Genomic DNA, 25,690 nt, shown 5'->3' with positions numbered 1-25,690 from the left:
GATGTGAAGAGCTGACTCATTGGAAAAGACCCTGATGCTGGGAAAGACTGAAGGCAGGAGGAAAAGGGGACGACAGAAGACAAGATGGTTGGATGGCATCACCGACGCAATGGACATGAGTTTGAGCAAGCTCTGGGAGATAGTGAAGGACAGGAAAGCCTTGTGTGTTGCAGTCCGTGGGGTCACAAAGAGTCAGACACGACTGAGCGACTGAACAACAAATACAATATGTGGTCTTTTGTGACTGGCTACTTTCAGATCTGCAGATGACACCACCCTTATGGCAGAAAGTGAAGAGGAACTAAAAAGCCTCTTGATGAAAGTGAAAGAGGAGAGTGAAAAAGTTGGCTTAAAGCTCAACATTCAGAAAACTAAGATCATGGCATCTGGTCCTATCACTTCATGGCAAATAGATGGGGAAGGAGTGGAAGTGTCAGACTTTATTTTTTTGGGCTCCAAAATCACTGCAGATGGTGATTGCAGCCATGAAATTAAAAGATGCTTACTCCTTGGAAGAAAAGTTATGACCAACTTAGACAGCATATTCAAAAGCAGAGATATTACTTTGCCAACAAAGGTCCGTCTAGTCAAGGCTATGGTTTTTCCAGTAGTCATGTAGGGATGTGAGAGTTGGACTGTGAAGAAAGCTGAGCGCGAAGAATTGATGCTTTTGAACTATGGTGCTGGAGAAGACTCTTGCAAGTCCCTTGGACTGCGAGGATATCCAACCAGTCCATCCTAAAGGAGATCAGTCCTGGGTGTTCATTGGAATTGACTGATGCTGAGGCTGAAACTCCAGTACTTTGGCCACCTCATGCAAAGAGCTGACTCATTGGAAAATACCCTGATGCTGGGAGGGATTGGGGGTGGGAGGAGAAGGGGATGACAGAGGATGAGATGGCTGGATGGCATCACTGACTCGATGCACATGAGTTTGAGTGAACTCCAGGAGTTGGTGATGGACAGGGAGGCCTGGCGTGCTGCGATTTATGGGGTCTCAAAGAGTCGGACATGACTGACCAACTGAACTGACTGACTGACTTTCAATTAGCATAATGCTTTCAAGGTTCATCCACATTGTAGCATCTATCGGTAGTTCACTCTCTTTTTTTTTTTTTAAATTATGAGTGATAGTCCATGGTATGAGCATACCACATGTTATGTATCCATTCATCACTTGATGGATATCTAGATTGATTCTTTTGGTAGGGGGTACCATGGCATCTGGTCCCATCACTTCATGGGAAATAGATGGAGAAACAATGGAAACCAGTGGCTGACTTTATTTACTGGGGCTCCAAAATCACTGCAGATGGTGACAGCAGCCATGAAATTAAAAGACACTTACTCCTTGGAAGACAAGTTATGACCAACCTAGAGAGCATAAGCAGAGACATTACTTTGCCGACTAAGGTCCGTCTAGTCAAGGCTATGGTTTTCCCTATGGTCATGTATGGATGTTGAGAGTCGGACTGTGAAGAAGGCTGAGCGCCGAAGAATAGATGCTTTTGAACTGTGGTGTTGGAGAAGACTCTTGAGAGTCCCTTGGACTGCAAGGAGATCCAACCAGTCCATTCTGAAGGAGATCAGCCCTGGGATTTCTTTGGAAGGAATGATGCTAAAGCTGAAACTCCAGTACTTTGGCCACCTCATGCGAAGAGTTGACTCATTGGAAAAGACTCTGATGCTGGGAGGGATTGGGGGCAGGAGGAGAAGGGGACGACAGAGGATGAGATGGCTGGATGGCATCACCGACTCGAAGGACGTGAGTCTGAGTGAACTCCGGGAGTTGGTGATGGACAGGGAGGTCTGGCGTGCTGCGACTCATGGGGTCGCAAAGAGTCGGACACGGCTGAGCGACTGAACTGAACTGAACCATAAATAATGTTGCTATGAACATTTATGTAACTTTTTTTGTGGATGTGTGTTTTCATTTCTCTTACATATATACCTAGGAGTGGAACTGCTGGGTCACATGGCCAACTCCATATTTAACCTTTTCAGAAACTGCATGGCTGCAACACTTTACATTCCCACCAACAACGTAAAAGAGTTTTCCATATCCTCCCTGACACTTATTACTATGTTTTTATATTTTTTAAATTACAGCTGTTCTGGGGTGTGGGGTACCTTGCCACGATTTTAATTTGCATTTCCCTGATGGCTAATGATGCTGGGCATCATTTCCTGTGCTAATTGGCCATTTGTGTATCTTCTTTGGGCAAATACCTATTCAAATCTTTTGCCCATTTTTAGATTGCATTATCTTTTTTTTTCCTGAGCAGCATGCAACATGTAGGATCTTAGTTCCTGGACCAGGGACTGAACTCTGTCCTTTGCTATGGAAGCATGGAGTCTTAACCACTGGACCACCAGGTTCCCTGGATTATCTTTTTATTATTAAGTTGTAAGAATTAATTTATATTCTCTGGATACAACTCCAGAGATATGATTTGCAAATATTTTCTCCCATTCTGTGGATTATCTTTTCACTTTCTCGATAGTGTCCTTTGATGCACAGAGGTTTTTAAATTTTGATGTCCAATTTACCCAGATTTTCTTTTGTACTTACACTTTCAGTGTCATAGCTAAGAAATTACTACCTAACCTAAGGTCACACAGATTCACCCCTCTGTTTTCTTCTACTTAGTTATGCAATGAGCACCTGTGACCCCACCACCCAAATAAAGTACTGATATCGGAATAATTATTTATGTCAAATCATAAGCAGTACTCATTCCGTTTCCTATGTCCTCTTCCAACCATTGATTTTCAATGCTGTCAGCATATGAGGATTATCAATGTATTTAGAGTGATCCACAAACTTCACCTCAGACCTACTGGATCTCCTGGAAATAATTTAGACATCTGAATGTAAACAAATGAATAAAACAACTCTTCCTGAAAATGTTTGAGAACTCTTATGGTCATGAAATGGTCGGATGGCATCACCAACTCGATGGACATGAGTTTGAGCCAGGAGTTGGTGATAGGCAGGGAAGCCTGGCATGCTTCAGTCCGTGGGGTAGCAAAGGGTCGGACATGACTGAGCAACTGAACTGAACTGACGGGTAGTGAGGAGTCACTGGGACTTCTGGTACACGCAGATGTAGTAAAATTAACCTGAAAGCAAGACTGGATTAAGTATGGGGTGGGACTTCCCTGGTGGTCCAGTGATTAAGACTCCATGCTTCCAATGCAGGGGATGTGCGTGATCCCTGATCAAGGAACTAAGATTCCACATGCCACGTGGCGTAGCCTAAAAACTAAAAAAAATTATAAAAAATGTATGAGGAGAAGTAGAAGGCCTGTGAGAAAGTAGAAACAGTGAAAATGGGGCAACTCAGAAATTATTTTGACGAAAGCTTGGAGAGTACTTGAGAGGACATAATACACAGGATAAAAAGGAGGAGAAGGCACAGAGTATTTGATTTGGGAAGAAAAAGATTTTTTTTAATTTGAAAAGGTGAAAAGTTCAGGTTAAGAAGGTGAGAAGAAATTCAAGTGGAGATGTTCTGACAAATTGAGGTGTGGTAATGAATGGATAAAAGTGTTTTGAAAGAATAATGAAAAAGGAATGGCTGGGAGTTACGGCCTAGGATACCAGTAAGTACTTCCTATGCTATAGGTACAGGATCAGAAAGAGGACGGAACAAAAGGAAGAGAGAGAGCTCTTATAACAAGGAAGCTGAGAGAGGGGAAAAGTATGTCAACGAAGGAAAAGGTGGTCTGCAGCAACCATGTGATGTCATCCAAGTACTGTACAGGTACTTCCATCTGAGGGAAAACTATGATCACATATAAATACTTGAGACAAGAAATCGTGTAACTTCCCCTCAGAAGTTTTGATAGTTAATCTGTCTTAAAAGAAATGCTAAGTCATAGGAATGAACTATGAACATAACCCAGATTCATTCTGAATCATCCAGAATGTCACACTATGAATAAGATAAGGCATTTCTTACTAAGTTGGATGACAACCAATTAATAATTCTGAACTCAGAGTAAATTCATTCAGGGTACTGAGAAGTGAGTAATGTGGGCCATGCAGTGGAGCAGCAAGGACTCTGGCGAGTCAGGCATCCTGGGCTGCCCTGGATCTTTCTCTCCCAGGGCTGCAGCTTTCCCACTTGTGCAGCTCCTGGAATTCTATGGAATAAAGTAAACACATTTCTCAAGCGACTCTCCATCAAGTGCTGGGTTACAGAGTACGCGTGTCTGTGTGTGCGCGGTCGAGCCTGACTCTTCTCACTCTTTGCAGCCCTATGGACCGTGGCCCACCAGGCTCCTCTGTCCTTGGGATTTTCCAGGTGAGAATACTGGAGATGGCTGTCATCTCCTCCTCCAGGGGATCTTCCTGACCCAGGGATTGAAGCCTCCTCTCCTATGTCTCCTGCAGGCATATTCTTTACCGTTGAGCCACTGGGGATTAGATGAGCATTATTTTTATTTCACTTCTGGGAAAGTGAGGGTCATTAAGTATCATGTTCAAATTCAAAGGTTAAAAAAAAAAAGACTTACTAAGAACAAGGTTCAGCCTAAAACGCCAGCCTGGACGCCCTCAAAGCCCACACTGTGCTTTTAGCATCATGCATATATTTATACTGAGGTAAATGTACATCCCAGAATTACTTTTATACTGCTTCCAAATTCCTCAGTTATTATATACTACTGCTTTTCATTTTATTCTTGATTGCCAATCCTTTGCTATACTTAACATAATTCCCAAAGGCATACAAGCCTTGAAACATATTGTTTCTCAACAAGTTGCTTGAAAAACAGTGCACTGAAAAGACAGTAGGCACTGTATAAAACTGGGGAAAAGATTAACTTCTCAATGAATGCCATAGGTACATCTGATTTTTCCTATGGGAAAAAATTAAATAGGACACTTTCCTCATATCATATTCTAAAATCAATTCCAGGTAGATCAACTTAATACAAATGGTAAAACTACAAAGTTTTTTTAAATAAAGTAATAAAGGAAATTATAGCTTCAGGAGATGGAAGGATTTCTTAAACAAGAAACAAAAGGCACACATCATAAAGGAAAAGATGGTAAATTTGGTGACATTAAAATTATACTAAAATGTGTGTTCATTGAAAGATATTTTAAAGAGAATGAAATGAGAAATCACAAAACAAAAGAAGCTATTTGTAACACGTAAAACAAAAGACTCATGTTCTTATTATTGAAACAAAAACTCCTATAAATCAGTAAGACAGACAACCCAGTAGAAACATGGGCAGAAGACTTTTTTTTAGTAGTTTTTTAGTAGATACTTTCAAAAAGCCAAAAGATATAAAAGGAGTTCAATCTCACTATTAAGATAAAATTAAAATCTAAATCCACAATGAGATAACCATTACACACTCAGTGGTTTCAGAAATATTATAAAGTGTAATAATGTCCAGCACTACTAAATATAAAGTGAATAGCTAACAGGGACCAACTGTATATAGCACAAGGAACTTGACTCAGGGTCCTGTAACAGCAAAATATGGGAAAAAAATCTTAAGAGGAATGCATATGTGCATACGTATAGCTGATCCACTTTGCTGCGTACCTGAAACTAGTTGAAACAACTAGAGTTGTAAATCAGTCAGTTCAGTCGCTCAGTCATGTCCGACTCTTTGAAACCCCACAGACTGCAGCACGCCAGGCCTCCCTGTCCATCTACAATTCCTGGAGTTTGCTCAAACCCATGTCCATTGAGTCGGTGATGCCATGCAACCATCTCATCCTCTGTCATCCCCTTCTCCTCGCGCCTTCAATCTTTCCCAGCATCAGGGTCTTTTCCAATGAGTCAGCTCTTCCCATCAGGTGGCCAAAGTATTGGAGTTTCTGCTTCAGAATAAGTCCTTCCAATGAATATTCAGGACTGATTTTCTTTAGGATGGACTGGTTGGATCTCCTTGCAGTCCAAGGGACTCTCAAGAGTCTTCTCCAACACCACAGTTCAAAAGCATCAATTCTTCAGTGCTCAGCTTTCTTCATAGTCCAACTCTCACATCCATACGTGACTGCTGGAAAAACCACAGCTTTGACTAGACAGACCTTTGTTAGCAAAGTAATGTCTCTGCTTTTGAATATGCTATCTAGGTTGGTCATAACTTTTCTTCCAGGGAGCAAGCATCTTTTTACTTTATGGCTGCAGTCACCATCTGCAGTGATTTTGGAGCCCCCAAAAATACAGTCTGTCACTGTTTCTACTGTTTCCCCATCTATTTGCCATGAAGTGATGGGTCCAGATGCCACGATCTTAGTTTTCTGAATGTTAGCTTTAAACCAACTTTTTCACTGTCCTCTTTCACTTTCATCATGAGGCTCTTTAGTTCCTCTTTGCTTTCTACCATAAGGATGGTGCCATCTGTATATCTGAGGTTATTTATATTTATCTTGATAATTTTGATTCCAGCTTGTGCTTCCTCCAGCCCAGTATTTCTCATGATGTCCTCTGCATATAAGTTAAATAAGCAGGGTGACAATATAACAACTTGACGTACTCCTTTCCCTATCTGGAACCAGTCTGTTGTTCCATGTCCAGTTCTAACTGTTGCTTCCTGACCTGCATACAGATTTCTCAAGAGGCAGGTCAGGTGGTCTGGTATTCCCATCTCTTTCAGAATTTACCAGAGTTTGTTATGGTCCACACAGTTAAAGGCTTTGGCATAGTCAATAAAGCAGAAGTAGATGTTTTTCTGGAACCCTCTTGCTTTTTTGATAATCCAATGGATGTTGGCAGTTTGATCTCTGGTTCTTCTGTCTTTTCTAAACCCAGCTTGAACAGCTGGAAGTTCACGGTTCACGCACTGTTGAAGCCTGGCTTGGAGAATTTTGAGCATTACTTTACCATCATGTGAGATGAATGATACTGTCCAGTAATTTGAGCATTTTTTGGCATCGCCTTTCTTTGGGATTGGAATGAAAAATGACCTTTTCCAGTCCTGTGGCCACTGCTGAGTTTTCCAAATTTGCTGGCATATTGAGTGAAGCACTTTTATAGCATCATCCTTTAGGATTTGAAATAGCTCAATTGGAACTCCATCACCTCCACTAGCTTTGTTCATAGTGATGCTTCCTAAGGCCCACTTGACTTTGCATTCCAGGATGTCTGGCTCTAGGTGAGTGATCACACCATCCTGATCATCTGGGTCATGAATCTTTTTTGTATAGTTCTTCTGTGTATTCTTGCCACCTCTTCTTAATATCTTCTGCTTCTGTTAGGTCCATTACCATTTCTGTCCTTTACTGTGCCCATCTTTGCATGAAATGTTCCCTTGGTATCTCTAATTTTCTTGAAGAGATTTCTATGATCACTGAGGAAGGCTTTCTTATCTCTCCTTGCTAGTCTTGGGAACTCTGCATTCAAATGGGTATATCTTTCCTTTTCTCCTTTGCCTTTCGATTCTCTCCTATTCACAGCAATTTGTAAGGCCTCCTCAGACAGCCATTTGACCTTTCTGCATTTCTTTTCCTTGGGGATGGTCTTATCCCTGTTTCCTGTACAATGTCACGAACCTCTGTCCATAGTTCTTCAGGCACTCTGTCCATCAGATCTAACCCCTTGGATCTATTTGTCACTTCTACTGTATAATCGTAAAGGATTTGATTTAGTTCATATCTGAATAGTCTAGTGGTTTTCCCTACTTTCTTCAATTTAAGTCTGAATTTGGCAATAAGAAGTTCATGATCTGAGCCACAGTCAGCTCCCGGTCTTGTTTCTGCTGACTGTATAGAGCTTCTCCATCTTCGGCTGCAAAGAATTTAATCAGTCTGATTTCAATATTGCCCATCTGGTGATGTCCATGTGTAGAGTCTTCTCTTGTGTTGTTGGAAGAGGGTGTTTGCTATGACCAGTGTGTTCTCCTGGCAAAACTCTATCAGCCTTTGCCCTGCTTCACTCTGTACTCCAAGGCCAAATATGCCTATTAGTCCAGGTATCTCTTGACTTCTACTTTTGCATTCCAGTTCCCTATAATGAAAAGGATATCTTTCTTGGGTGTTAGTTCTAGAAGGTCTTGTAAATCAACTATAGTTCAATCAAAACAAAAAAGCCCAGCACTGATGAGGACGTGCAGGAACGGGAACTTACACAAATCGACAGACTGGTTTAATAACACTCAGTGAAATCTGAAAACATTTATACAGTACAACCTGGAAACATTACTCCTCAGTCTAGACTCTTAGATGTTTAAAAATGCACATGGGATGTTTAAGGGTGCAATATTCATTGCAAGATAGCAACAGTAACAGTTTCAAACTGAAAGCAATCCAAATATCCATCCAGGGATAAAATGGAAAACTAACTTGTGGTATACTTCTATCACGGAATACTAGACAGAAATAGAAAAGAATAAATCCTAGCTATGCAGACATGGGTAAATCTTGCAAACAGTGTTGTGTGAAATAAAACACAAAGTCATATATTCAGCATGATTCCATTGATAAATAGTTCAAAAACAAGCAAACTATTTTAAGGATGGGCCCACTGCACATTATATTTAATATAAATGGCACCTCTTGGAACAAAACTTCTGAGAGATATATTGCACAGGTGGTAAAAACTACTTTTAAAAAAATTATCAAGCAAAGAAGTGATTAACATGAATATCAAGACAGAGTTACCCCATGGGGGAAGAATGAGGTTTTGACGGGGTGCCCAGCTAATTACATTATCTATTTTTTGACCTATGTGGTAATTTGCACAGGTGTTTGCTTTATAGAGATTCATTAAAGTGTACACATGTGGTTAATGTACATTTCTGTTTATATACATGATATTTCATAATAAGCAAAGAAAACAATAGGATCCCTTTTTCTCCTCTACTTCTATTTTTTGCCCTTAGGGGCCATTTCACTGGCTCTAAGCTCCATTATCCACATGGCTCAGGAGGGGAGGGATCAGGCTGTTTTTCTTACCTGAGTGTGAATCTCCAAGCCTTGAACTGTGAGCAGTAAATTTCTGTTGCTTTTAAGCCACTTAGTCTGCAGTATTTTATTATTGCAGCCTGAATGGACTAAGACACATTACTTATAAATAGTTTAAAAATTCATTTTAAACATTTTTATCTATACTGTCATCAACTCCCTTAACTGGACAAGAGTTGCCAACAAAGAACAACACTAAGGAGATTTAATTTTCCTTCTTTTCCTTCCATATGGCCAGCTTTCCCTCCCCTCTGCATTTCCCCCCTGGCAACCATAAATTTGTTTCCTACATCTGTAACTCTATTTCTGTTTTGTAAATAGGTTCATTTGTCACACCGTTTTAGATTCCACGTATAAGCAACATCATATGATACTTGGCTTTTCTCTGCCTGACCTACTCTACTCAGTATGATAATCTGAAAGCCCATCCATGTTGCTGCAAATCACATTACTTCACTGTTTTTATGGCTGAGTAATATTCCATTATATATACACACATATATATCATATCTTTTTTATCCATTTCCTCTATCAATGGAAATTCAGGTTGCTTCCATGTCCTAGATATTGTAAATAGTGCTGTGTATTTTTTTTTCTGAGGAGAAGGGGACAGAGGGTGAGATGGCTGGATGGCATCACTGACTCAATAGACATGAGTTTAGGTAAACTCTGGGAGTTGGTGATGGACAGGGAGGCCTGGAGTGCTGCAGTCCATGGGGTCGCAAAGAGATGGACACGACTGAGTGACTGAACTGATTTTTTTTTCTGATGATAACTTTTTAATTACTCAATTATCTCCCAGAGGTAAGAAGCCAGTAGATGTGCAGAGCCTAAGCATTTCTTTACCACCTCAGGCACTTTGTATTCAGCCACCATCTTCTTCTAGCTTTCCAGAACTATCGTCCACTATGAAGTGCTGTATGGCCCCAGTTCACGTCAGCCTGGGAGCATTCTAACCCAGGGCACAAGAGAAATAAATCACAGCGTCACAGGCTCTGTTCACACAGTGCAGGATGGAGAGCAAGGGTCTCTCTCAGATAGGGAGACGCAGAAGCGGGGCAATGTCCACAGGGATGAAAAACAACAACAGCAACAACAAGAGTAACACAGCAACTTAGACGAGAACACGTTCAGTGCACATTCCACGGTTCGTGAAGTTGCTCAGTCGTGTCCGACTCTTTGTGACTCCATGGACAGTAGCCCACCAGGCTGCTCCATCCATGGAATTTTCTAGGCAAGAGTACTGGAGTGGGTTGCCATTTCCTTCTCCAAGGAAAGTATGGTTAAGTATCTATATATTTTGCAGTTTTGAAGGTGAAAGTTGCTCAGTTGTATCCGACTCTTTTCTCCAGGCCAGAATGCGGGAGTGAGTAGCCTTTCCCTTCTCCAGGGGATCTTCCCAACCCAAGGATCGAACCCAGGTCTCCAGTGCACTGACAAATGTCAAAGAAAGGAAGGGGGAGGGGACAAGAAAACCCCATCAGACTTTCTGTGCTCTCACAACAATATGGGAGAAACTAATTACAGCATACCTACTTGATAGCAGTCACTAAATGTGACTATAGGGAGCAGCATGGGGAAAGTGTTTGACATAATATGAAAGATTAAAAAAAAATTTTAAATGGTACATACAGTGATTACAACTATAAAAAAATACATAGAAAAAAAAGGCATTCAAAATGATAATGATAGTTTTAAGGTAGGATTCCAGTTTGAAAACTTAAAAAATCTTTTGTTGCTGTTTAAATTTCCTATAGTATACTTATATTACTGCTTTAGTACTCTACATTAAAAATTTTTTAGGGACTTCCCTGGTGATTCTGTGACTAAGACTCCATGCTCCCGATGCAGGCGGTCCAGGTTCGATCCCTAGTTGGGGAACTAGATCCCACATGCAGCCGCTAAGAGTTTGTATGCCACAACTAAGACCTGGCCCAGCCTAATAAATAAATAACATATTAAAAATTTTTTAAAAATATAAAGCCTTTAATAATAGGAACTAAAACACTGAGCAGTCTTAGAAAATTCTCAGGTACAAAGATGCCAAAAGACACTTTTATGCCCTTTACTCTTTATTTTCTAGCAACAGGAAGAAAATTATGACCTACAGATTCAATATTACAATGACGAATATTCTAAAGAGTTACAGAAGGAAAGGGAGAAACAAGAGAAGAAACTGGTTAAAGTAAATGCTCGCCCCTCACACAACAGAAGCCCTGTGGGCGGAGCTGTTCTCTTCATGTGGCCTATGGTCACTTATTTCTCCACTCACACGTGGTTCCTAACATAATTGGTTAAGTCTCTTTTCCAAGCCCCGAACACCCTGGTTGGTTAGCATTTGTCTGCAGGCTGGAATGGTATCTTACATCCCCTTCTCTTAACACAGAGCAGCAGACTTTAATTTGAACCATATGCCTGTCTTCTAGGGATGGTTTAAATGCCAGAGCTTTACTATCCAGTTTGAGACTTGAAATCCTTTGTTCTAGGCAAGATCAGGAGCCTGGGGCTATATAGGGCAGTGATACTGTGGCCCTAAAAGGAAGTACATCATCAAAGGGGTGTGTCTGTGTGGTAAGGGGAAAGAGGCAACTGGTGGCATGAATTTAAAAATCAGGACAACTGACTGTAACAGGAAATTTTCTTATTTGGTCTACCACCTCAGAGTAATGCCCTTGACTTCTTTTCTGGCTAACCAAGGAGAAACCCAAAGCAGATGGGACAGATTAGGGCTAGCCTGCAGCCAGCCCCACAGGGTGACAGTGTCTGTGAAGGTGGACGGCAGCAGAGCTACAAGCGACAGCCAACGCCTCCAAGACTCACTCGCGCTTCATCTCACTGCCTCGATGTGCGAAGTAAGCAGCTTAGAAGTATGGGGCAGAGGAAAAAAGTGAAGTGGGAAAATAACTATTTATCCTGAATAAACAACCTCACCAGAAAATACTGTGACTAGACCCTTCATGTTTTAAAATCTGAAAGTTTCTGAAAACTTATAACCCCAACGCTGCACTTGCAACTAGAGACAAAGATCAAGAATGTAAGTAATTCTGGCCCTTGATTAACTTTTCAATGGACTAATAAGGACGGCGTAGGGGCCACAAGCTATCGGGTGCACAAACTAAAAATGACTTGAAGAACCAAAGATCAAGACCTGTGAAAGAACACTTTATAAACGGGATTCAGACTGTTACATGGACTACTAAGATAGAAGTGAAGTGAAGTGAAGTCGCTCAGTCGTGTCCAACTCTTTGCAACCCCGTGGACTGTAGCCTACCAGGCTCCACCATCCATGGGATTTTCCAGTCAAGAGCACTAGAGTGCGCCCGTGATACAAATCATGCTTTCCCTACACAACATCACTAGACTAGGGATCATGTGACCCAAACGCTTTATCTGGAATTAAACACAAGAGTCAACTGTGCAGATCTCAGAATATTGGTAGTGACGGAAGATGAGTTCCAAAGTTCCCAGGAGTCTCCATATTAGTTTGCTCTTAAAAATGGGTCTTGGGAAGTCCTGTGTTTAGCAATCCCTCCAACCTCTGGCTGAACTTCCTAACTAGGAGCTAATAGGGAAGTAATGCCAAAAACTACTGACTCACAGCCTGAGCATTTATACTCAAGAGAAATTTCTTCATGGGAAAAAAAAAAATCAAGTAATCAGCTTCTGGAAAGGGGGTGGGCACTGATTTAGTTTAAGAAACCAGAGAAGGTTGGAATTGAAGGAGATGAGAGATAATTCTCAGGAGATTGAGATAATATATGTACCTTCCTGGAACGTGTTAGAGAGCTATTAAAGGGCCATTTTGTGGCTGCTTCTAGATTATACGACATATGAGGCTCCTCTGCACCCATCACTTAACCTTAGGAATCTCCTGACGCTCTGCAGCTTCCCAGCACTAGGTGTCTATGCAGTATGCTATCTCTGCAGAAAATTAAAGTTTAAAAACAAAAATGCTGAACCAACACTACATGGGTATTTTCAATGAATGACATGCATTTTCCCTCAAAGTGTTAAAATATCATAGCAGTTAGGAAAACTGAACTTGGCTATTTTTAAATGAAATAACAAATGAACCCTCTCCACTCTATTACAGATAGCACTACTCTTCTCATGAAAAACAACCCTCCCCCAACAAAACATATGGATGTGAGAGTTGGACCATTGGATGTGAGAGTTGAGAACTGGACCATAAAGAAGGCTGAGTGCTGAAGAATTGATGCTTTTGAACTGTGGTGTTGGAGAAGACTCTTGAGAGTCCCTTGGACTGCAAGGAGATCCAACCAATCAATCCTAAAGGAAATCAGTCCTGAATATTCATTGGAAGGACTGATGCTGAAGCTGAGACTCTAATACTTTGGCCACTTGATGCAGAGAACTGACTCATTGGAAAAGACCCTGATGCTGGGAAAGATTGAAGGCAGGAGGAGATGGCTGGATGGCATCACTGACTCAATGGACATGCGTTTGAGCAAGCTCCGGGAGATGGTGAAGGACAGGGAAGCCTGGCGTGCTGCAGTCTATGGGGTCGCAAAGAGTCGGACACAACTGAGTGACTAAATCACAACAACAACCCCACAAAACATAAGACCTTTTCATCAAACTCTGGTACAGAGTAGACGTATACAGGAAAGGGTTGTACTAAGACACTTTCTGTAAGACCTACAAACAATATCCATTGGAATTCTTGGAAACATTTATGCATACTCTTATAGTCATAATTCTAAATCATATCACTTAGAAAAATAAAAGTCCAATCATTCAATCAGGTAAGTTTCTAATACTGATAGGAGAGCCCACTATACAAATTTTTAGCGCCTTTTACAGACCATAATGAATTAAGGTCCCCTTAAATTCTCAACAAAAATTAAAGATACCAAATAGAAATATAGTATATAGGTACAAGTTAAGACATACAATCTGATACACAGAAAGCTACTTTTGGAGAAAAGTTGGTATGATCACCTATAAGATGCTAAATTGTCACCTAGAAACTAAGTAGAATGGATTGGGAGTTTGGGACTAGTATTAGATGCACGCTATTACATACAGGATGGATAAACAATACACTATGTTGTAAAGTAATCATCTTTCAATAAAATAAAGTTCACTCTAATATTATTCAAGGAAAGCAGTTTTGCCCACTTAACAAATGACTCAGTAATGTCTTTAAATTATGTAATGGAAGCATTTATCTAAAATTGACACGTTCGGTTTGGAAGTCACCGGCACACTGAGGTTGTGCATGCACGCGTGCTCAGTTGCGCCCAACTCTCTGCGACCCCAGCGGCTGCAGCCCACCAGGCTCCTCTGCCCATGGGGTCTCCCAGGCAAGAATCCTGCAGTGGGTTGCCACTTCCTTCTCCAGGGGATCTTCCTGACTCAGGAATCGAAACTGTGTCTCTTCTGACTCCTCCACTGGCAACTGGATTTTACTACTGCACCACCTGGGAAGCTCCACATGTTGAGATTATAAATTGAGATTACAAACGGTCAAAAAGTTTTCATGAGCTTGTATTCAGAATGCTTACATTTTTTAACCTAAAAAATAAACCCTATTATCTAAATTATTTCCATATTTTGTTTTTAAATGGTAAAATGGATAAGCAAGTTTAGAACTTCTTTGCAAATAATACACAATAATGTGGGCAGTCTTTATTCCCAATAAAGCAAACTAGATATTATATGTGTCCGTGTGTGTGTGCATACAAAAAATTCAGCTCTTTAATACTTAGAAACATCTATAAAAGATCTGTGATCAATGAAGATAACCTATGACTTAGGCAAGGTTTGTATTGAGACATTGTAGAATTATCATTTCCTTCCTCGTTAATTAAATTTTTAACATAAATGTTTCTTATACTTTATATACTATCCAACAGTCCATGCAAATCTAACAAAATTTGATGAAAAACCGCACATTGGTCAGCACTATCAAGGGTCCCCAGCCACTTCAACTGAGCAATAATCATGATGACTGAGTTACAAGCAGGCTCCTTAGCTCCTAGCCAGCAGGTGGACTCACCTGCTTTACTGTCACAGGCTCTCAAACCATTCCATATAAGAGACGGGAGATCTAGACCACTACCCCATTTCTTTACCACTAATGGTGGCTCAGACAGCAAAGAATCTACCTGCAGTGTAGGATACCTGGGTTCGATCCCTGGGTTGGGAAGATTCCCTGGAGAAGGGAATGGCAACCTATTCCAGTACTCTTCCTGGAGAATTCCATGGGCAGAGGAGTCTGGTGAGCTACAGTCAACAGAGTCCCGAAGAGTTGGACACAACTGAGCATCTAACACACACACACAATTATCCCCCAAATGAATGACCTGCAATTAATAGCAGTTTGTGTAAGAGGAACCTAAAGTTGGGGAAGAAATTCTTTATTCTCCATCTCTCAAACGGGTTCATGTCTGCGTGTTCTAGGCATAATGCTGAAGTATGCCGAGAGTTATGTGAAACTATAAGCCAAATAAAATACATCTTCTGGGGGTATCAATTTTTTCCCTATGTTAAATAAAGTTGAATAATTTTAATATTAAAACAAATGTAGATATGACATTGAGGAGGACACAAAATGTGCATGAATTTAAAGATAAAACATGTGATTTACAAAGTGAGCAATTCCAGACTGTGTAACTAGCCCCCAACTTGCCCCCCCCAGCCTCTGTGAGTTCATCTCTGTGTTAGGAAAACCAGTGGGAAAATCTGAGAGGTGATGCTTTGTACTGGTAGCATAGCTATTGTTAATGAGACCCCAAAAACAGAAAATTGGTTTTGATCCTAGCAAGGTGCAATCGCTTTTCAAGATCAACAAGACCTTACACTTATAACCCAGAACTATGACTGGCAAAAATCTGCTCACTTAAATTTTAACTTCACAGAGTTTTTGTCAAAAATCAACTATGTGTACCTGAAACACCTTTTGAATGAAAGTACATTAATATTTCATTGTGAAGCTCCAGTCTTAGCAATATGATTCAGAAGAGAGAATTCCCCCAACTGCATTTTCTCAAGGGTCAATATACACGACGGTTGCTTAGCCCTGCTAGTTGAGAGCCCTCACCATTTCAGGGTGTGAGTACCAGGTGAGGCAGTATGACTCCTAGGCTCCATTGCTGCTGCTGCTGCTGCTGCTGAGTCGCTTCAGTCGTGGCTGACTCTGTGCGACCCCATAGACGGCAGCCCACCAGGCTCCCCCGTCCCTGGGATTCTCCAGGCAAGAACACTGGAGTGGGTTGCCCTTTTCTTCTCCAATGCATGAAAGTGAAAAGTGAAAGTGAAGTCGCTCAGTCATGTCCGACTCTTCGCAACCCCATGGACTGCAGCCCACCAAGCTCCTCTGTCCATAGGATTTTCCAGGCAAGAGTACTGGAGTGGGGTGCCATTGCCTTCTCCGTAGGCTCCATTAGGACCCAAATTTGGGAAAGTTACATGGCCTGAGTCTCAATTTACTCCCTGTCAACCAGGGAGGTGTACTGAAAGATTGCCGAAATAAAGGGTATTAGTATCATGACGTAAAATTTTGGAGTGATATGATGAATATTGCTAACTACTTTTTCTGACCTCTCGGGGATATTCTCAATCACCAAGCTACGGAAGGAGTCTCAGAAACCAAGGTTTCCAACCTTTTTTTTTTCTGTAGGACTATATCTCAGTGTATTCATACTGGGGGTGAAAGGTCAATGAAGTTATTACCAACTGTTTTCGTTTCTCACTTTTAAAAAATGAAGTAGTCTAGATCTCACTGCATTAAAGGTCAAAAATTTCCACAGTACCTTAAATCCATGCACTGTGGAAATTCTTTCCAAAATATTGGCTTTGCTGTAGCTGAACTTCAGATCTTTGCTGTCTACTGATTGCCAACTAAAACAATAACACCGGAGTGGAAACCATCTCATGGAGGCCATTCTGGGAGTCGACATTTAAAGAAAAAAGTTTCCAACTTCCTTAGGTTAAAAAAAAAATTTTTCCACAATTTTCAAAACATTCTCATAGCGTCTGAGTATTTCAAATAACTTTGCTTCATGGAATAAGCCAGCTACATTTAGGCAATCTTTTATAAATCTAGAAATTTCTCTATTTAGTTCCTATGGACAAGAATTAAAATTACTTTCAAACAGCAGTGCATCAACTGTTAAAAATAAGGCAACAGCAGATTTCTTTGATAGCTTAATATAATCCGTCAATAAGGAAATCTGATTTCTCTATTTCTAAACAAATATTGACTGCAAGTTCCCTCTTCCTGGCCCAGTTATATGACTGGTTACCCAGTCCCAGAAACTCTTCCTTGCTTGCATCTCTTGTGTTTGCTGCCCTTTCCTCCCTTCCCAGGTCCACCACCTGGGAATCTTACCACTTCACAGGCCTTCCCCACCCCACCCACCCCCATTCAACAAACATTTATTGAGCACCTACTATGTTAGACCATTGAGGAACACATAATAGAAATGAGCGTGGGAACTCCCTGCTTACAGTCTAGTGGAGGAAATACCCAAGAGGATGGATATTTCCGGGAAAAGGCAGATATCTGAAGCGGCACCTTACAGACGAGGGCTAATTAGATAAAGCTACATCCCATTGCCCCACTATGAGCTTTTGCTTCCTCTTTTAAACTTTTATTTCTTTTTTAAGAGTACACTTTTACAGTGCTTTACAATGTTGTGTTAGTTTCTGCTGCACAGCAACATAAATCGGCTGTACGCATTTCACAGGCTTTGAACTGATCTTCCTATTGCCTTCCTGTCCCCTCTCCCTACTCTCACTTTTTTTCCCCTTATCCACCCTGAGTCTGATTTATTAAGCCTAGAAGTCAAACAATCTTGCAATCCAGTATAAATACCGCCCTTCCCCACAATCTCAGGCATGCCTCCCCTCCTCAAGTCTTCCCCCTCGCCAAGCTTTTCTGCAGACATGCTGTGTGCACCCTACTGCTGTTCACGCTGCTCCAGCTCAGGTTCCCACTGTAACCAAAATAAAGCCCCCGATCCTCACCATGCGCACAGCGCCCCACGTGAACTGGCCCGGGCCAGCTCTCTCACTTCATCCTTCCACTCCCCACCTTATTTATCATCTCCAGCCATGTGAACCTGTCTCTTATCCCCTAAACATGTTACCGTCACCTCACTCAGGCCTTGGCCTTGCTCTTCCTTCTGTTTGGAAGGCTGTGCCTGTCCTGGGTATCCTCTCACAAGGCATTTTACCACTTTCACAAGTCCTTATGAGAACTTTTTTATTTATTAAAAAAATTTTTTTGGCTGGGTCTCGCAGTATGTGGGATCTCAGTTCCTAACCAAGGATCACCCAACCCCCACTGCCCTCCTGGCTGCACTGGCATTGTGGAGTCTTAACCACTGGACCACCAGGGAAGCCCCGAGAGAGCTCATTTGTTCATGTGTTTACTGTCTCTCTTCTGGAATCAGAATGTTAGTTCCAAGGGACTATTTTACCTGCTGCTGTACCCCCAAGGTCTGCACACAGCATGTGCTTTATTGACATTTGCTGATCCTATTGGCGTTCTCTCCTTGACACCTATCCATAAAGAAGTCTGCTCATCCTTTAAGACTCACCTCAAGGGCTCTGTTCTCAAAAGGATGATTCTGTCCTCAACACTGCTATATAAAGTTCAGACCCACAGAGTTCTTGAGCACCCACTGCAGGACACGTACGTGCAAGGCAGTGGGAGTCAAACAGTAAACAGATCTGCTGACAGTGCCTGTGGCAGTTGCTATCTAATGGAATTTTGCAAACTCAAGTGGTTTCTTCATGCTCTGAACTCTGTGGTAATTGGACTATCAATTAACATGATAATGAATCACAACGTGCTATGTAACATCTCTCGCTACCGTATCAAACTGTAATTTGGTAGCTGTTGACCATGCTGCCACCCAGGGATATGAGGATGTGCTGAGGGAGCCATGCTGTGCCTCCCCCATCTTGCATCTGCTCCTCTGTGGTCCTCACACATCTGAGGCAAGAAAAGAGAAAGATTAGAGACCAAGAAACCTACTCTTTTCCCGGCGATGAACTCCATACAAGAAAGGGCTTTGCATGAGTGCTCTTTAAAAGAAATTCAAAGTTTTAGCAAGTTAAAGGTCTTTGGGAAACTCTAGTTTTCTAAACAAGCTATACTTGTATGCCAAATATGAAATTAAATGATATGTGTGAAAATGCTTTGCAAAGTACTTTTTATATGTGCTTGTCTTCAGTCCCTTAGTTGTGTCCAATTCTGTGACCCCATGGACTGTAGCCCGCCAGGTTCTTCTGTCCACGGAATTCTCCAGGCAAGAATACTGGAGTGGGTTGCCATTCCCTTCTCCAGGGAATCTTCCCAATCTTCCCAACCCAGGGATCAAACCCACATCTCTTGCATCTCCTGCACTAGCAGGTGGATTCTTTACCACTGAGTCACTGGGAAAGCCCACTTTTTATATACATAAAGCATAATCTCATTGTAGTCTACGCATTTGCTGCCCAAATAAGACTGTAAATTCTTGAGGGAGGGAGTATGTTCTCAGCCTTCTTTTCTCTGTTCCACGATAGTGGAACATAAAGCCTTTGTTAAGAACCGTAAAGATTTTAGATATCCACTAAAAATTCTTAGACTTGGCCATTCTGTCTTTCAGAAATAAAATTTCTTTATTCTGAAAACAATCAATGCTTATTCTGGATTGCTAATGATAGAAACACCTTTCAAATAATCCTACAGGAGATAGGTTTGTGACCAGCATTAAGAAGCCTTTTTAGATTCTAAAACCAGAAAGACAACAAAGTATTCACCTGGGCTTCATTCTCTCTAGAACTAGCATAGAACAAAAATTCACAGCTAAGAGTTTAATCACAAAAACTCTTAAACCATGGATCTTTTAATGCCTGTAACTTAACCTCAGATATGCAGATAACACCACCCTTATGGCAGAAGGTGAAGAGGAACTTAAAAGCCCTCTTGATGAAAGTCAAAGAGGAGAGTGAAAAAGTTGGCTTAAAGCTCAACATTCAGAAAACTAAGATCGTAGCATCTGGTCCCATCACTTCATGGCAAATAGATGGGGAAACAGTGTCAGACTTTTTTTAGGGGGGGCTCCAAAATCACTGCAAATGGTGATTGCAGCCATGAAATTAAAAGACGCTTACTCCCTGGAAGAAAAGTTATGACCAACCTAGATAGCATATCGAAAAGCAGAAACATTACTTTGCCAACAAAGGTCCGTCTAGTCGAGGCTGTGGTTTTTCCAGTGGTCATGTATGGATGTGAGAGTTGGACTGTGAAGAAAGCTGAGTGCCAAAGAATTGACGCTTTTGAACTGTGGTGTTGGAGAAGACGCTTGAGAGTCCCTTGGACTGCAAGGAGATCCAACCAGTCCATTCTAAAGGAAATCAGCCCTGGGTGTTCATTGGAAGGACTGATGCTAAAGCCAGTACTTTGGCCACCTCATGAGTTGACTCACTGGAAAAGAGCCTGATGCTGGGAGGGATTGGGGGCAGAAGGAGAAGGGGACGACAGAGGATGAGATGGCTGGATGGCATCACCAACTCGATGGACTGAGTTTGAGTGAACTCAGGGAGTTGGTGATGGACAGGGAGGCCTGGCGTGCTGCGAGGCCTGGGGTCGCAAAGAGTCAGACACGACTGAGTGACTGAACTGAACTGAATTGAAATTTACCTCTTGTGTCCAGGAAACACATATTCTGTTGAAGAGGGCAAGTACAGGCTTTTATACCTACTAGATTTTTACAGCAGTACCAAGAGTATCACATGTAAACTGTCACATTACTTCATAGGAAAAGTAAACAAATTCCCGCAAACACAAACATCCCTAGAACAACTTATTCATCTAATTTTGTACAGCATACATGACCTTTTCATCGAAACCACTAGGTATAAATAATGGCCTTGTGGACACAGGGTGGGAAGGGGAGGGTGGGACAAACTGGGAGAGTGACAATGACCTGTGGACACCGCCATGGACATATATGCGTTGCCATGTGCAGAGCAGGGAACCAGCGGGAAGCAGCTGTGCAGTGCAGGGAGCTCAGCTCTGTGATGACTTAGAGGGGTGGGATGAGGGGGTGCGAGGGAGATGCAAGAGGGAGGGGATACATGTATGCAAATGGCTGACTCACTTCCTTGTATAGCACTAACTAGCATAACACTGTAAAGCAATTATATGCCAATAAAAAAAATAAACCACTACATAAATATTGACATAAGGAAAACAAACTCCTTAGATTTCCAAATCTGAATTTTTATTAATTCCATGTTAATTTGCTACTATAACATATACTATTCTTTTTAAATGAGGTGCCTAAGACTAACAATATTTTAAATAAAATTAAAAAATCCTCTTTTCTTTCTCATGTGTTTCTTTTTATATGGTAGTTCTTTCTTACCAAGACTTACAGTAATTTGTCAAAAAGACTATTGAAAAGATCAAGGATCTGAAAGTTACTTTGGGCTTTGAGAATAAAAACTGATTTCATTACTTATCTGACTGTGTCCCGTCACAACCCTCCAACACACCTCTCCAAAACTATTCATGCTGTGGTCAGCTTCAATTAGAAGCATTTCTCCCTCTGGTCCACTGAACTCAGAGAAGGCTTTGGGGGTGAGAATGGGCATTCTGTCTAACACGTGTAGGAAGAGAAACTTGGGCAATGACTGAGAAACTTGAGTAATGACAGCATGCAGGAAAGAGCGCAGAGACAATGTCCGCCAGCTTAGAAGAGCACAGAGCCACCATGCTCATTTAGTCTCTGCTTTGCAGCGAAAACTAACAACAAAAACAGAGCCTTTACATGAGTGAAGTAAAAATCCTGCCAAAATATATGTATTAATACACAGCCCAAAGCTCAATGCCAGCATCCCTGGGAGTCTATAATTACACATCAGCAGGTAGAAACTCATATTGTGACTACATGGGTTTAACAAAGAAAGCTTTAAAAAAATCTCCTTATCCAAATATTTGTCAGTAGAGACCCTAAATTCAGTTGTCATCAATCCCTGCTTTAACACCTGGCTTTTCCATGCAAAAATTAAAAACCATACAAATTGCCCGTGTGTGTGTGTGTGTGTGTGTGTGTGTGTGTGTGTGTTAGTCACACAGTTGTGTCCAACTCTCTGTGACCCCAGGGACTGGGGCTCACCAGGCTCCTCTGTCCATGGAATTCTCCAGGCAAGAATATTGGAGTGGGTCACCATTTCCTTCTCTAGGGCAAATTGCCCTTAACTAAACCAAAATGGTTCTAAATTCAAAATCAAGAACAAAAAAGCATAACAATTTTTTCTTGATCTTTGGTCAATAGAATAAGACTGGAGCAGAAAACCTGGGCCTTTTTTTTACTCACTACCTTAATTACCAATCCAAAGAGCCCTACAATGACATTTGTGGCTGGCTGTTACTCAGCCCTTCAAAGATGTCCCTGTCCTAATCCGTGGGACTTGTGAATGTGTTACCTACTTTCGCAGACACGATTAGGTCAAGGATCTTGAACTTCATTTATTTAAAAAAGGATCTTTTTTTAAACTTCATGTATTTATTCATTAAAAACTTTATTTATTTATCATTTATTTGGCTGTGCTGGCTCTTGGTTGTGGCACTTGGGATCTTCCATCTTCGTTGCAACCTGTGGGATCTAGTTTCCTAACCAGGGGTGGATTGTGGGCCCCTGCACTGGAGTGTGAACTCTTAGCCCCTGGACCACCAAGGAAGTCACTAGGTTAAGGATCTTGAGCAGGAGAGACCATCCTGGAGGGCCCAATATAATCACAAGGGTCCTTTCAAGAGGGAAGAAGGGGGAACAGATTAGGAGTGAGAGATGTGACAACGGAAACAGGAGGAGGAAGGGTGATGTGAGAAAAGGGCTGGAGCCAAGGAACACAGAAGGACTCCAGAAGCTGACCAAGGGAAGGACACGAATCCCCGAAAGCCTCTAGATGGAGCCAGTCCCGCCCCACCTTGATTTCAGCCCCACACGACTCACTCCAGATTCTGGACCTCTAGAGCTGTAAGATAATACACTTATATTGCTTCAAGCCACAAAGTGTGCAGTCATTTGTTACATCAGAATAGATAATTAACACAACATTTTATTATACTTTTAAGGATTGTGAAGCTTAGTAGGTATCGTTATCATTAATTCAACTGAAGCTACAATAATGACAAAAGAGAGTTTGAAATTGTGAGGCCTTTCCCCCTGCCCGGCCTTGTGAGAACTGTCGGCATCTAGAGGGCTTTAAAGAATATAAAACCGATATACGGGCAAAGGAAAAACTTAATTTCATTTAAGAAAAAGAAAGTATCTAATTCCTGTCTACTGTATATTGAGCACATATAGGACTCAAAGAGCTCACATCTGAAAAGTTCTAATCAGCCCAATTCAGATAAACATAAGGCTAGGTGAATTCCAAGGATGTGAAAGCAGAGCCTGGAAAGGGGCAGTTATGTACACAAAGGAAACTGTCAGAAGAATCACCAACCTACATACAGGGACTCTGACCTCTCATGTATAATATAAACTTGAATTCTGAATTACCATCTGGTTAAGGAGGGAATCTTTAGAACTGTTTCTTACTTAGGTTTTTAAAGACAGTTATATTCTAGCTACACTTCTGTTTTCTATATGAGAGTCCCTTCCTTTTTTATCTGGGAGATGAGGGACATAAAGTGTAATACCAAAAACTGTCAGAAAACAAAAATGGCTTATTTTCATATCTATCGTTTCCATGTAGATTGCAGTCACTTTCTTCTATCAATAGGTGGTGAGCTTGCATTGGTTAGGCAAATGCTGGCAGTTTACGAAAACTAAAGTATGAGGAGACTGAGGCAGTGAAAAGTGCTTTTTCAGGCACTGTCAGGTGAACAGATGAGTGAAATTTGACGATGGAAAGAGATGGATTGCCTTTAAACCACAATAAGATCTATTCTTAAAACCACAGTCTTAAGAATAAGCATGGTCTGTATCAGCAATGACACAAATCAACCTTCTCAAGTGAGGGTGGGCATACAATTTTATGAGGTCTGTTTACTACCTTATTTGATGTTGTATTCCTTACTTAAAAATCACTTTTTCTTTTTTCTCCCCAACCTAGCTGTATCAGAAACTATGTGAAAAATTTACATAAGTGTATTTTGAAAGTTTATTAATTTTCAAGCCACACACACACACACACAATCCTTTTCACAACACTTCTTTCTGAATAGATAGAAACAAGACAATCCCTTGCTTTAAGAACCTTGAAGGAAAAGCTCCTTTATTCCTATTGCACATCCTCAGCACACTTCTCACCTGCTATCTTGATATTCAGATTGGCGTCCAGGAGCAAATTTTCAGCTTTTAAATCACGATGAACAATGTTCCGACAGTGACAAAAATACACGGCTGCCACGATCTGTTTGAACTTGCGACGGGCCTCCTTTTCTGCCATCCTGCCATGGGCCACCAGGTGGTCTGTGCCAAAGAAGAGTACCGTCAGTTCTCGTTGGGGACTGGTGTGATTTCAAAAGGTAGACAGAGGAGGGCTGCAAGTGGGCCCAGCACAAGAGTGAGTCAAAGAAGTGACACAAACAGATGGAACGCAATGCACTCGCAGTCTTGATTCGTATCTATACAGTTCATTAGAAATCACACTCCATCAAGTATAAATCCCATTACACATAGAAGAGCACACTCACCCTACCATAAGAAAGGGAGAGTTGTGAGGGACACGCGTAATGGTTTTCTTCAAGGATAGTAATACTCAACACCTTCCTGTTCACAGCTCCATTGCAAAAGTTTACAATATACACAGCAAACATGCACATGAGATAAGTATCAGTATCAGCAATATTTCCTGTGCTAAAGAGTGAGTCAAAAAGCAGAGTCACAGTAATCAATCGTTTCAGGAGAGAACAGACAGAAATTAGTCATTGCTAAGGGGGGAAATCCTGCTTTATATAGGCCTCTGTTCAGGCTGATCTCTTTTGCTCTCAAGTTTTACAACTTGACATAAAAATGTATGTATTTGGTGACTATTCTCTGGAATGTACAGCAATATGCCTGCATCTTTACATGTTTATTTACTGTGCCTACCCAATATTTTAAAACTGTGTTTTGAAGCTTTACTGATAACATCAATAGAAAACCAAATGAAGTTTCTACCACTTTAAATGAAATAACCCCATTGGCTATGTTGCTAACTAAGGTACAACAAAAGAATTTACATGTGATAAACTTTGTGTAACTCTAAATCAGGCTAGCTACTATGTTTAAAAAGGAATTGGTTGATACGTATCATAAGTTCTATAACTTTTTTCTAATCATGGCAGTAGGTTTATATATTAAACCAATGACATGCATATCCTAACCCAGCTCTTCGTCTAACAACAAATACGGGTCATGACAGCTGATGGGATTAGAAACGTGAGTGACACAGTTTGCTCTGTTTGAACTCTGTAATAGCCTCTCAGCACTATCCTTAAACCAACTGATCCAGCTTGGGAAAAGATGCATTTGCCATCATAAGCATCCTGAGATAGTGGGAAAGTGAAAAATTAGACAGCATAAGTGACTACATTATTGTTTGTTTTCTAATAGTAGTTTCAGTAACACTATCCGATTGTTTCGGCACCATATCAAAACCCCATGGGACCAGTCAGATATTTCTTTCTTTCACCACAGAGAAGACCTCTGAAATAAAATATATGCTCTAGTAAAGACTAACAAGATTAAGAGCTTAGGACAAGAAATGGGGGAAGAGGGTGTAAAGAAGAGGGGGAAAAAT

At 41.2% G+C, this 25,690-nt stretch overlaps 1 protein-coding gene across 4 annotated transcripts in view; it reads right to left on the bottom strand.

The window, feature by feature from the left end:
- The window catches only part of SIK3 (SIK family kinase 3), a 264,167-nt gene that overhangs the window by 57,850 nt on the left and 180,627 nt on the right, over nucleotides 1–25,690 (bottom strand). For all 4 annotated transcript variants that reach the window (XM_018059745.1, XM_018059747.1, XM_018059746.1 and 1 more), the window contains exon 4: nucleotides 24,217–24,378. In XM_018059745.1, coding sequence (XP_017915234.1) covers nucleotides 24,217–24,378 — 162 coding nt within the window. The remainder of the gene's footprint in view (nucleotides 1–24,216; nucleotides 24,379–25,690) is intronic.

This window comes from Capra hircus, chromosome 15, assembly GCF_001704415.2.
Source record: "Capra hircus breed San Clemente chromosome 15, ASM170441v1, whole genome shotgun sequence".
Classification (NCBI taxonomy): domain Eukaryota; kingdom Metazoa; phylum Chordata; class Mammalia; order Artiodactyla; family Bovidae; genus Capra; species Capra hircus.
The sequence above is the reverse complement of the archived record's forward strand: the minus strand, read 5'-3'. Positions and strand labels throughout refer to the sequence as shown.